Genomic DNA, 13,517 nt, shown 5'->3' on the forward strand with positions numbered 1-13,517 from the left:
TGAAGTCTTGGGAGCCCCAAATTAGCAGGGCCCCTGTTGTTGGGTTAGCTCAACTTGTGAGCATGCAGTCTGACTGGAGACCTAGGGGTTACAGCTGCATGGTCCTCCCCAATAGACTGGCCCTCTCATGAGATTGATAGCCCACCAGCAGCAAGCTGCCAGCAGAGCAAGAGTGTAGTTTGGTCTGCATGGACTGTTTGATGTGGTGATCTCTTGCAACAGCATACTAGGTCATGGCAGGAGGTCATCCTAGGTCATGGAGGCAGGTCCTAGGTCAGGAGGCAGCATCCTAGATCACAGCCAGGATCCTTTGCCCTCCCTCATATACATATCCCCTTTTAGGAAGGGAACAGGTTCATGTTCCCTTCCCTATAATGAGTAACAGGGAAATAGTGCCCCCATATCCCCCCCGCATTTTGTGCTTCTGCAGGACTATTGGTGCAGGGCTCTTTGGAGGGTGGCAATGCTATAGTTGCCTGAAAAAGTGCTGGGGGCAGTTTACAATAAAAGGCCCTTTCCATGCTGAGTGGTGGACAGATCCAAAAAAGCACAATCGCACTTGGCATGCCCCCTTCAAAATTGTGGTCACTCCACTGACATGCTGACCACAGTCTGGCCAAGGAGCTTGCTGGGATTGGCCTCAGCAGCCAAGGAGCAAGGCGGGGCTCCCCTTTCCTGGAACCGGAGTTTGGAAGAACGTCTGCAGTGCAATTTACACTTTAAAATTGAAAACGCATGTCCGCTAACCTCCAGTTTCATGTTATATATGAATTTGGCCTATGTCTGTTCATTGGGGTCTGATGAAAGCAGTAGTACTAAATAGGAATGTGTATATTCAGCCCTCTCCCTGTTATAGCAAAAGGTGAAGGAGGGAACAGCTATTCAGTTAAGTAAAATAAATATACATTTTGATTTGATTAGTCATTTTTGGTGGAAAATAAGCTCCAATACTGCAACTTTTTAGCATCCCTCAAGCTAGCTTTTTCACTTGTTTCAGCTTGCTTACTTAGGCAACATGCAACCTATGGAACATGAGCAAATTTAGGGGACTGTTTACCTTTTCAGCACATAAGGCAATGGGAATTCAGTGCAGTGACTTTTCTAACATGAGAATCTGACATTTGTTTTTTCACAAGGACAGACAGATATGAAGTCTAGGTCACCTGATGCCTGGGGAACACATCGCATGTAAGTGCAATATAGTATACTAGCTTATCCCATGCAGAGCATCTGCGCTCTAGGACTTTACTGCTCGCTCACTCACCCCGTCAGCCAGTCACCTCCCCTCACCCAGTTTCCCCTCACCTTAATCAGCCTCCCCTCACCCCCTCAGCCAGTCTCCCTCCTCAGTCTCCTCAGCCAGCAATCTCCCCTCGCCCCCTCATCTCCCCTCACCCAGTTTCCCCTCAGACATTGAGCAATGGCATCCATCACGGCCGAGTCTAAGCGTGAGGACGACGGCAAAGTCGGGGCTTCCCTTCCAGCCTCCACGGATGGCCCTTAGTGCACTCTTACACCTCAGCTCGGCCATCCTCCTTGTGAAGAGACTCGGCGGCGACGGATGCCATTGCTCAATGTCTCTTCTTTCTTTCTTCACCTCCTCCTCAACCTCCCTCCCTCCTTAGTAGCAGCTGCCCTTCCAACAACTCTCTCTTGCCGGAACTCTCACAAGAGCTGCCATGCACAGGATTAGCCACGGGTACACCTTAGAGAATTAAATATAGAGATTATTTTAGTGGGGCTTCCAAGTAGGTGAGATGTCAATGTCAGGAAGCACAGTAATTTGCATTCCCAAGTCCTTTACTACAGGCTAACCATTTTAGTGAGGCATACAATAATAGCCAAGGCAAAATCTGCAGGGATTAATCTAAAAGGCTAGGAATCAGCAATGCTCTTTCATCTCTTTCAAGCATTAGCTTTTCCCATGCTTCTCCTGTAATCCAAAACTTTGAGTAAAATATAACAGGCCCGTGCAGACATAAGGCTCTCAACTGCTTGGCTGTGATTTAGCAACCGGGAACTGGCCACAGGATCACACCCTCGCTTCCCCCCCCCCCTGCTCCTGGAACTCCTGGAACATGAGTTCCCCCTGCCAAGTCTTAACTAGCATGTCAGCAGTAACATTAACTGCAGTTAGCATTAACCTGCTAATCCAGAATCTGAAAAGAAATTTAAACTTGGCAAAGAGAATTTGCATTCCAGAAGGGAAAAGTAGGGTGACAGAGAAAGTAGTGAACAATGAATGCATACAGTGAAAGCAACCAGGAAAACAGACCTTCCAGGGAGCAATAAGCAGCACAGCTTCTGTGCTGTTCCAAGTGTGCATTTACTCATACATGCCACACACTTATGCAGATTTCTATCCTCCTTTCCATGCTCTGTTCAGATGCTGTCACTGAGCATAATCCTCACGCAATTTTCACAGCACCACTTGCTAGTTAGCTCTTGCTTTCCAAAAAGAACCACCATTCACCAGAAAAATAGTAATTGATTATTCTTGGGAAGCAAGAGCTGGCCAGCAGATGGTGCTGTGAAAATCACACGAGAACCCTGCTTGGCATCTGAACAGCATGTTATTATTTATTATTTACATTTTATATCCCGCTCTTCCTCCAAGGAGCCCAGAGTAGTGTACTACATACTTAGGTTTCTCCTCACAACAACCCTTTGAAGTAGGTTAGGCTGAGAGATAAATGACTGGCCTGGAGTCACCCAGCAAGTATCATGGCTGAATGGGGATTTGAACTCAGGTCACCCTGATCCTAGTCCAGCACTCTAACCACTACACCACGCTGGCTCTGAGTTAACTGCACGTAGAACTGTGCAGGTTGTTGCTGCCTGGAAGGACCCTGGTGACTGAATTTCCAACTATAGGTTGCTCATCTCTAATGATACACACAAAACTTTCCAGGCTCTTGTGCTCCATGTAGAGCCAATCTACATGGTTCTTAGAAGTTTCCAGGGCACTTTCCACATTACCCACCATAACTGTGGTAAAATGCTTCGGCTTGGCAGGATTGAATTGAAAATGATCCCCAGAGTGTACAAATGGGGAAATTTCCCTACAACAGGAAGATACAGCTACTTTTTTGCAATGGGCATACAATGTTATAGCACTAAATCACAGCAATAAAATATGAAACAAGACATCCGAAATGTGAATGGCACCCTGCCGACAGCGTAGAGACTGCAGTGTTACAACACAGGAAGTACAGAAGCACATTTAGCAGATACGTTGTGACACTGCTGTAGGGGTTAATCTAGAAAGTGCCCAGGTTAAGGTCTTGCATCTGTGACTGGCTCCCCAAAGCTACCCATTTATACACTGCAGTCTCTGCTCATCTAACATTCACGTGCTTCCATCTGCTTCCCTATAACTTTCATTTACACCTTCCCTGATTTACTTTTCCTAACTTAACTTGATTCAAATAAGAAACAAGTATAAACATCAAAAGACTTGCTGTATATGATGTGTGAAGTTATTAATGCAGTAAATACTATATGTGTATGAATAATTATGCCCAGCTTTTAATGTAAAAAACATTGAAGCTCTTCCCATGATCAAGTGGGAAAGGCTACCCTGTTATGCAGGGAGGAGGCCCGGAAGTGCTTACCTCTTCACAGACGATCTAATGGAACTCCCCAGGCAGGCAGATCACCCACCCAGACGAGCGGCGGCTTCACTTAGGCGCTCCTGCACCCAGCCGTGGCTCATCCAGCAGCTCCAGGAGTCAGGCGAAGGGAAGCGACGCCATGTGGTGCCCTGCCCTCCGGAGCCCCAGTAATGCACCGTGTAAGTGTGCAGTGCATTCCTAGGGTACCCCCTGCCACCTCCCCGATCAGAAAGATGGGGTTAGCAGAGTGTGTGCTCCGCTAACCTCGTTTAAGGGGGTGCATTTAAGTGGACTTGCCACTGGGAGCTGTGCGGATCCCACTGCAGCACACAAGCAGCCGAAACTGGGCTGGGCTCCCTTAGCCCGGTTTCGGCTGGTCGTAAGAATCGCCTCATATCTCTAAGCAAGTTCGTACTTTTTAAAAGAGTTTGAAGTTCAGTCTTTCAGAGCTTGAAAAGTAGTTTAAAATTTATAATTTGGATCCCCTTTCTCTGCTCTCCTTTACTAAAATTGTATGAACATGTGAAGCTCCCGTATCCTAAGTCAGACTCTTGGTTCATCCAGCCCTGTTTTGTCTACTGCCAGTGGCTCTCCAAGGGCTACAGACAGATCTTTTCCAATCCCAGGCCTTTTATCTGAGATCTATTCTTAACTAGAGATGCCAGGGATTAAATCTAGACGCTTCTGCATACGAAACACATTCCAAGATTGAAAATTTCATACACAATTAATGTTCAACAGATTGAATAACGAATGACAACAATAGAAAATGCTTTCCCAGCCAAAAGGCTGAGAAGCGGTCATATTGTTACCATCCAGAGATGGGAAAGCCAGGAAAAACCTGGAAAACTTGGGGGGGGGGGATAACCCCCCCATTTTTTCCTCCCAAAGCCAGAGACAGAAAAGTTAGAAATTTTGAAGGAAAAAAACCCTGAAATTTTTTTTATGAAATATTTTCTCTTAGAATGATGCATGAAATTCTTTATAAGACTTGTTTTTAAAATACTGCTATCAGATGCTGCCCATTGTTCTTTCAAAATATTGTCTTCCAGCTGTTTAATTGTCTTCCAGCTGTGTAAGAGCAATGCAATGTTTCAAACTACTTCATTTAAAACAACAACATTGTCTCTAACCTCCATTGTTAACCTTATAGGAATATTATCTCTATATATTTCTCTTAGGTGTACCCATTGCTAATCCCATGCGTGGCAACTGTCGCGAGAGTTTGCAAGCTGCTGCCTGGGTAGCGAAGGGGATGGGGGAGAAAATGGCAGCATCAGCTGGCTGGCTGGCGGGCAAAGGTAACAGCGGTGAATGGCAGTGGCTGGCCAGCCAAAGAAAATGGCTGCAGTGAGCGGGCAGGAAGAAGATGATGGTGATGGGGCGTGGGGGGAAGATGGTGGCCGGCGGGGGGTGGGGGAGGAAGCGACAGCAGTGAACTAGTCCAGCTAGTTGATAATAATAGAGCAATGCTAACATTATTGTTAGAAATTGTTAATAATAGAAGATAATTCAGAAAATAATGAATTTCTTCTGTTTCTAATCTAGATAATGCTGACCACCGCATATAATTTCATATAACCTTTATTTATTTATTTAGTACATTTATACTAAATACTGTATACAAAAAGTCCCTGGGAAGTTCACAATCTAAAAACCATTAAAACATTAACACAATTAAAACAATTAAAAATTCAATACAAACTCTAAAAACCAAAGTTTTAAAAATATAAACAAATAGCCTAACTAAACAGGTATGTTTTCAGGTCCTTCTTAAAAACTTTCAGAGAAGGGGAAACTCTAATCTCACTAGGAAGCGCATTCCAGAGTCCCGGGGCAATTCTAGAAAAGGCCCAGTTTTGAGTCGCCACTAACCGAATTGGCAGCATTTGCAACCAGACCTCCCCAGATGATCTTAATAGAAGTCAACTTTTATTTACTACAGTACTGATGGTTCTTATTTTACTTCTTTTTAACTCCCACTTTCTAATTTTCAGCTGGGAAAATATTGGTCATGTCTAGATACCTCGGGTTGCATCAGCTTGTAGGTTGGTCTCTCTCTCTCTCTCCTGTTCTGTACATATCATTATTGTTTAGTATTTATGACATCTAAAATTTCATTTTTAAGAAGTAAAATGTTATATGCTAAGTTGTATAGTTCATTTTATGTCTTTGAAACAGAAATTTTAAATATGATACAAAAATAAGTATTATACACACACACACACACACACACACACACAGTGAGGGAAATAAGTATTTGATCCCCTGCTGATTTTGTCCGTTTGCCCTCTGACACAGAAATGACCAGGCTATAATTGGAATGGTAGGTTTATTGTAGCTGTGAGAGACAGAATAACAACAAAAAAACCCTCAAAAGCCCAGTGCCCAAAAGTCAGCGATGGATTTGCATTGTAGTGAGGGAAATAAGTATTCGATCCCCTATCAACTAGCAAGATTTCAGGCTCCCAGGTGTCTTTTCACTATATGCAGGTCACGAGCTGAGATGAGGAACACCCTCTGTAAAGGAGTGCTCCTAATCCCAGCTTGTGACAGTACCTGTATAAAAGACACCTGTCCATAGAAGCAAGCAATCACTCAGCTTTCAAACTCACCACCATGCCCAAGACCAAAGAGCTGTCGAAGGATGTCAGGGACAAGGTTGTAGACCTGCACAAGGCTGGACTGGGCTACAAGACTATCGCCAAGCAGCTTGGTGAGACGGTGACTACAGTTGGCACGATAACTCGCAAATGGAAGAAACACAAAATAACTGTCAATCTCCCTCGGTCTGGGGCTCCATGCAAGATCTCACCTCGTGGAGTTGCAATGATCATGAGAACGGTGACAAAGCAGCCCAGAACTACACGGGGGGAACTTGTCAATGATCTCAGGGCAGCTGGAACCATAGTCACCAAGAAAACAATTGGTAACACACTACGCCGTGAAGGACTGAAATCTTGCAGTGCCCGCAAGGTCCCCCTGCTCAAGGCAGCACATGTACAGGCCCGTCTGCAGTTTGCCAGTGCACATCTGAATGATCCAGAGGAGAACTGGGCGAAAGTGTTGTGGTCAGATGAGACCAAAATCGAGCTCTTTGGCATCAACTCAACTCGCCGTGTGTGGAGGAGGAAGAATGCTGCCTATGAGCGCAAGAACACCATCCCCACCGTCAAACATGGAGGTGGACACATTATGTTTTGGGGGTGTTTTTCTGCTAAGGGGACAGGACACCTTCACCGCATCGAAGGGACGATGGACAGGACCATGTACCGTCAGATCTTGGGTGAGCACCTCCTTCCCTCAGCCAGGGCATTGAGAATGGGTCGTGGATGGGTATTCCAGCATGACAATGACCCAAAACACACAGCCAAGGCAACAAAGGAGTGGCTCAAGAAGAAGCACATGAAGGTCCTGGAGTGGCCCAGCCAGTCTCCAGACCTTAATCCCATAGAAAATCTGTGGAGGGAGCTGAAGGTTCGGGTTGCCAAACATCAGCCTCGAAACCTTTCTGACTTGGAGAGGATCTGCAAAGAGGAGTGGGACAACATCCCTCCTGGGTTGTGTGCAAACCTGGTGGCCAACTACAAGAAACGTCTGACCTCTGTGATTGCCAACAAGGGTTTTGCCACCAAGTACTAAGACATCTTTTGTGAAGGGATCGAATACTTATTTCCCTCACTACAGTGCAAATCCATCGCTGACTTTTGGGCACTGGGCTTTTGAGGGTTTTTTTGTTGTTATTCTGTCTCTCACAGCTACAATAAACCTACCATTCCAATTATAGCCTGGTCATTTCTGTGTCAGAGGGCAAACGGACAAAATCAGCAGGGGATCAAATACTTATTTTCCTCACTGTATATATATATATATATTTCAATGTTTCTCCAAATTTCCATCCCCACCCCCCCCGAAAAAGAAATGAAGGAAAATGTTTCTCCCCTGGCTTCAAAATTTCCAGAAACTTTTCGTCTTTATTACCACCCAAATAGAGCAGTCTCTAATTGAGAGCACACTTAGAGTTGTCTTCAATTATGCAGATACATTTTAATTTCCTTGCTAAGTTTTTTATGTCATACAATGTTTGTTCTCTGCTTTCCCCAGTAACACTGTAAGACTTTCTGGCATCTAACAATGGCATCCACAAACCCTCTAATTATGTTCTTCTAATGACAAGCCAAGTCTTTATTTAATAATTAGCAATCCTATAAATTATAGTTCTGAAGTACAATGTGTACAAAAAGCACTAATCTAGTCTCAATCCTGACAGCAGACTAAGCTTTTGTTGTTGAAATTTAAGGAACTCCGTACATCTAGCATAATCAAGTAAATAATTATCTTGACAAGAAGGATATATCAAACAAAATACATTAATAGCCAAGGGTGCACAACTCCAGGTGTACAGTCATCCTGACTACTTAAAAGTGGACCTGGCAACTGGCATGTGGATTGTTGGAGAGGGCAGTAAACAGGTTTCTGGCCCCATGAGTGTTATTCCTATATTCCTTTTTAATACAACAGCCTTCCTTCTCATCCCATCCCACTTAGCTATTACTTATTTTTAGCATACAGGTGGACCTCGCTATACGCGGATCCACCATCCGTGGTTTCACGTATCCATGGTAGGGTGATTGACACCAAACCTCAGCATATGTGCTCATTCCACAGGGGGTTAATTTTGTGTATTCATGGGTTGGAGGCAGCCGGAAATGACCATGGAGATGAATTCTAGTCACCATTTTGTAGCTCATTTACTTGAAAAACCCCATGAAAAATGTGGATAAATGCTTTAAAAATGACTATTTCTGACTTCTTGGAGGTATTGCTGGATCGCTGGAGGCCCAGAGAGCATGGTAGGGCACTTTATTTTGCTCTTTCAAACCTTCCCCCACTGGTTTTTGGGCAATTTTCCGGCATCCAGGAACCTAACCCCCACAACCCTATTGCCCCAATGACTCAGTATTCATGATTTCTGTATCCATGGCAATTGTGGAGAACAGAACCCCCGCTAATATTGAGGTTCACTAGTACATCTTTCTTAGAGCTCCTCTACTGCTCCCATTTCCACTCAATATTTCCAATCCCATTTCCTCTTTCTTTTCCTTTTGGCAACAGGTTCGGGGCTTTCCAGGGCACAGCTCCAGAGTCTCATTCCTGGAGCAGGGAAGACTGCTGTAAGCATGGGCAGAGTATCTTGTTGGAACTAGGACCCTGGCAGCATCTCTCAGCTGCAACCTAGATATGCCAGGGATACAGCCTTAAACCTTCTACACACAAAGTACCGTATTTACTAGGGCTGTGCATGATCGCAAATTCTGGATTGGATTGGCAAATTCTGGAATACCCAAATTCTGGTATTGGATTGGTAAAGTGGCAAAAATCCCCACAGAAGTCTATGGGGAAAATTTAAAAATCACCAGGGGGGAAAGGGCTAAAATGGGAGCTCTGAAAATTAGCACACAATTAGGTAAGGATGGCCAAACTCTGAGGTCATGCACACGACCAGTACAGGAACTGGGAAGGTGGGTGGTGGGGAAGGCAAGGTTGAATCTACCTTCTCCCCTGATGATCCATGCTCTCCTTTTTGGTGTGTAGCCACATGCCCACACGATCCGCTCTGCTCTGAGGAGTGTGGATCTCTGGAGGCCGGGAAAATGAGTCCCGGCCTCCAGGAATCCCAAGATGAACCATAAGAGCAGCGCAGTGCATTGAGGGATTCCCCCTCAAGCTGGGCATTCTAGGTGCTTGGCTCTGTGACTGCTTGGGCTGCATGCAGCCTGAGCATTCAAATGGCCATGTACCCGAGGTTGCCCTCTAACCCTGATTAAGGGCCAGGGTAAATAGTTGGGCGAGCAGGTAGTACACAGTAGTAGCTCAACCCAGGTCAGGCTGCACTAGCCTGGCTTGGGCTCCTCGTGTGTATAGCTTCTCTGTGTATTTAATTACAAGGGAATCCGATGATCCATTGTTTTTAAATTATTTTTTAAAGAAACCCGGAATTTGTATTCATGGAGAATCATGGGAGAAAAGTGATGTAGCATACAAGCATCTCAGGGGAAGTGATGTAACATCCAAGAACTGCTTTATTTTTAAAATTGTAAGTAAAATAACTGACTAAAAATTCTTAAAAAATCAGAAGTAAATGCATGGGCAAGCAGGCAGGCAGAAGGCAGCTGGCTCCCCAATCCTTGCCCACCATCAGAGGGGAAAATAGGGACTCCCACAGCCATTTGGCGCTCCAGAATTCACTGAATGGTATCAGATAACTCCAGAATTTCTAACATTGAAGAACTTGGAAAAAGCTAGTCCTGGATTAAGATAAATACATTATGTGCTCTGCCACTAAGGAACAGCCCTAGCCCTCAATGCATAGGTGTAGTTCCATTGGAAAAGGGTGGGGGATGTCCCTGAGCCCGGAGGGTCAGGGGCCCACAAGCAGAGGCTTCCTGTCTCCTGGGGGGCCTCCCAATGATCGGGGTGCACCCCGCTGCCACCCAGTTGATATTTCTCATCTTCGCCACCGGAGATGGGGGGTGAGCTGAGCGGTGCAGGCCACCCTTTGTGGCAGAGGCGGGTGTTGTGGCTGGTGGGCTTCTCCTGCACACCTGTGCAGTTTGAGTATGGGTGTCTGCCTGGCGGGACATGGTGGTGTGGCGGGCAGTGGCAGGGCAGCCCCTTAGTTGCAGGGCGAGGTATCTTTTTAAAAAAACTAAGGGGGGGGCAACATGGATGTGGGTGGGTTAGTCAGGTTGTCCCGCCCCCTTGCTTCTGACATAAGATGCAGGGGGTGTGGCTTGGGGCACTGAAGCACACAATAGGGCCCCCCTTCCTGCTCTTTGTCCCCCGGCCCCAGGGAAGCTCGCTACACCCCTGCTTCCGTGAGAAACCGCTCCCATATCAGAGGCTATGACTTCCAGGTAGGCTTAAACCCTAATTCCTCTCAATTAGGTCCTCTTAGAAGGTATACGTATGGCAGAGGAAGAGAGATCAAAAGATGCCAGTGAAAATATGATCTCTCCTCTTACCTGTGCATACTTTCCTTCCCGCCAAGCTGGTTCAAGATAAGTCTGTCTGGCTACTATACTCTGTAATATTATTTTGTAAAAATGCATTTGTTCTGAGTAACTCAAACAAGGTGGTGTGGAATAACTTTACCTATTTTGTCAAAAGCCAATGGCTTACCTCCCCTTGCCAGATAGGATTGACTGTGTTACACATGATCTTGGACCTCTTCTCCTGTCCATGGTGAGGAAGAGCTGGGAAGATGCTATGTTTTCCAGGCTGGATCGAAATCTTTAGGTAAGGGTCTGGATTGAAGAACATGCCTTTCTTGAGACCAAAAGCTTGGAAATCTGCAGAAGGTTGAGCATCCTCATTAGCATTCAAACTTTGCTTATTAATCACTTTAGAACACTTTATTTTGTACTTTTAAGAATTGTATTTAGTTTGAAAACTCACGAGTCCTATTCTCTGTCACAAGCAGTTGCACAAAAGTAGTTTACTACCAGTAATTTTTATATACCACTTTTCAACAAAAAGTTCACCAAGCAGTTTACACAGAAAAGGAACAACAACAAGAAGATGGTTCCCAGTTGCCAAAGGGCTCACAATCTAAAAAGAAACAGGTTGATACCAGCAACAGCCACTGGAGGAATGCTGTGCTGGGGTTGAATAGGGCGAGTTGCTCTCCAACTGCTTAATATAAAGAGAAATATCACTTTGAAATATGCCTCTTTGCCCAGTTTGCAAGAGACCATTGCTAAAATATGCAGTCTGTATTGGAAGGAAGGACTTACGGGAGCAGGTAACCAGGGGATAGGGGATGGTGGCTGCATTATTGGGACTCACAGGGCTCTAAGTATGATGAAACCTCCATGGCTGTAGATGAAGCCTTGAAAGAAGCTAAGGCAAGACTCCACAAGAGCCAGCAAAGGAAAGGAGAAGGGTATGCACAGCTAGTCCTGCCCCATTCAAGGAGCAATCCTGGCAAGCTGAAGAGAAGAGAGGAATGGGAGCCTGAAAGAGACAAGGAGTTTTCTTCCGTGGAGCAATCTCCTGTGGGCCCCAGCCCCCAAGAGGATCATTTTTGGTTATTATTATTATTATTATTACATTTATATCCCGCTCTTCCTCCAAGGAGCCCAGAGCGGTGTACTACATACTTGAGTTTCTCTTTCACAACAACCCTGTGAAGTAGGTTAGGCTGAGAGAGAAGTGACTGGCCCAGAGTCACCCAGCTAGTTTTATGGCTGAATGGGGATTTGAACTCGGGTCTCCCCGGTCCTAGTCCAGCACTCTAACCACTACACAACGCTGGCTCTCTTTTTAATTGTTTCATATTTCATTTCTTTATTTTCATCATTTTCTTATTTTAATTCATTTTAGTTTTCTGTCCATTGCCATTTAAAACAAACTAATTTTCTTACTTGTAACCAATTGCTCCTGGCCAGAGCTCAACCATACAGCCACCTCCTTGTTGTGACCATCTTTATTAGCCATACATCCTGTGACACAATGTCCTGGATAAAAAAAATGACTACCAGCCAGTGGCGGTCATCATTTTTATGGCAGTCATTTTTTTTACCTCATTATGTTGCTATATATCAGGGTGTTGGGGTAATTAAAATGGTCATTGCAAGGAGGCAGCTGCATGGTAGAGTTCCAATTACGTCTTACAAGTAAGAAAATTATTTTATTTTAAAATAAAAATGCATGCATGGCAACAAATGGAAGTCTTGTTTTGTTACCATTCGTTCCATGCCAAATTTATTTCCATGAATATCTATCTATCTATCTATGAAAACTGCAAGCTTCTTTCCTCTTACCTGAGTCTCAGGGTAAAACAACAACAACAACAATAATAATTAATATGGCAGCAGCATAACAAATTGTTCTCTGGACAAGCTAGGGGAATGGCTGCCTCCGCTGCTTCTGTGGTCCCTTCAAATACAGCCCTGCTCTCCCAGGGTCACAAGGAATTATCAGAACTTTCCAAATTTTAGGTTCCTCACTCTTCAGGAAGCAAACCAAGAAACTGACAGGCAAGCTCCTTTCGCTCCCTTTGTCTTCGATTGCCAAATCACAAGATTTCTACCAAAATACAGTAGCCTAATTTGTTCTGAAGCCCCAAATGAAAATATTTTCACCTAATCAAAATGGCTCAGAAAATGTGTTTATCATGAGTATACTGAATTCTAGTAAACCTAATATTTTCTTATATTGTCTTAAACTATAAAAATATAAACAAGTGCCGCATACTCTGTGTTTCCCCAGGCATTTCTCAGAACATATGAATAGAAAGGAATCAAGAGACCAGTTAACATTCTGTGTGTATATTTTAAAAATCCAAACCTAGTGATGAACAATGTTAAGATGCCATACATCATTTCTGATTGCTCATAAATCATAACCTTCCCCACAACAAGTGGCGCATATCAATCAGTTTGAAAATGTCAGGTAATTTCTTAGAAATAAATCACTGGAGCAAGGAAGAAACAAAAGGCAAAGCAAGCATATTTCTAATAGAAAATTTCTATATATTTTCTTAACCACTCAAGACCAGTATAAAGTCCATAACAAAATGATAGAGTAAGTTTCATTTCTTGCCAGTAAATTAATTGCAGTGGAGTTTGTGGAATAATTTGGAAACAGTTATATTTGTTTGAGAGATAATCATAATTAAACAGTACTATAAAATGACCAGTTGTATGGGAGAGAACTGAAGCAGAGGCAGCCACAGGCACAAGTAGCTCATCTGGATGGGTGGAAAATGAGCTGCAGCTGCCATGGTCCAGAAAGTTGCTCTTTTGCTCCCTTCAGGCCCCACCCCAGCTGTAACTGAGCTGTGCGAACTGGTCATGAATCTGGTAGGACACAGAAATCCCCAACAGCGCAAAGGAACAG

General features: G+C 44.4%; 1 protein-coding gene across 7 annotated transcripts in view; it reads right to left on the reverse strand.

Moving 5' to 3' along the window:
• Positions 1-13,517, reverse strand: part of HECW1 (HECT, C2 and WW domain containing E3 ubiquitin protein ligase 1) — a 332,618-nt gene that overhangs the window by 126,496 nt on the left and 192,605 nt on the right. For all 7 annotated transcript variants that reach the window (XM_053261886.1, XM_053261892.1, XM_053261891.1 and 4 more), the window contains one exon: positions 10,797-10,966. In XM_053261886.1, the coding sequence (XP_053117861.1) occupies positions 10,797-10,966 (170 nt within the window). The remainder of the gene's footprint in view (positions 1-10,796; positions 10,967-13,517) is intronic.

This window comes from Hemicordylus capensis, chromosome 6, assembly GCF_027244095.1.
Source record: "Hemicordylus capensis ecotype Gifberg chromosome 6, rHemCap1.1.pri, whole genome shotgun sequence".
NCBI classification, from domain to species: Eukaryota; Metazoa; Chordata; class Lepidosauria; order Squamata; family Cordylidae; genus Hemicordylus; species Hemicordylus capensis.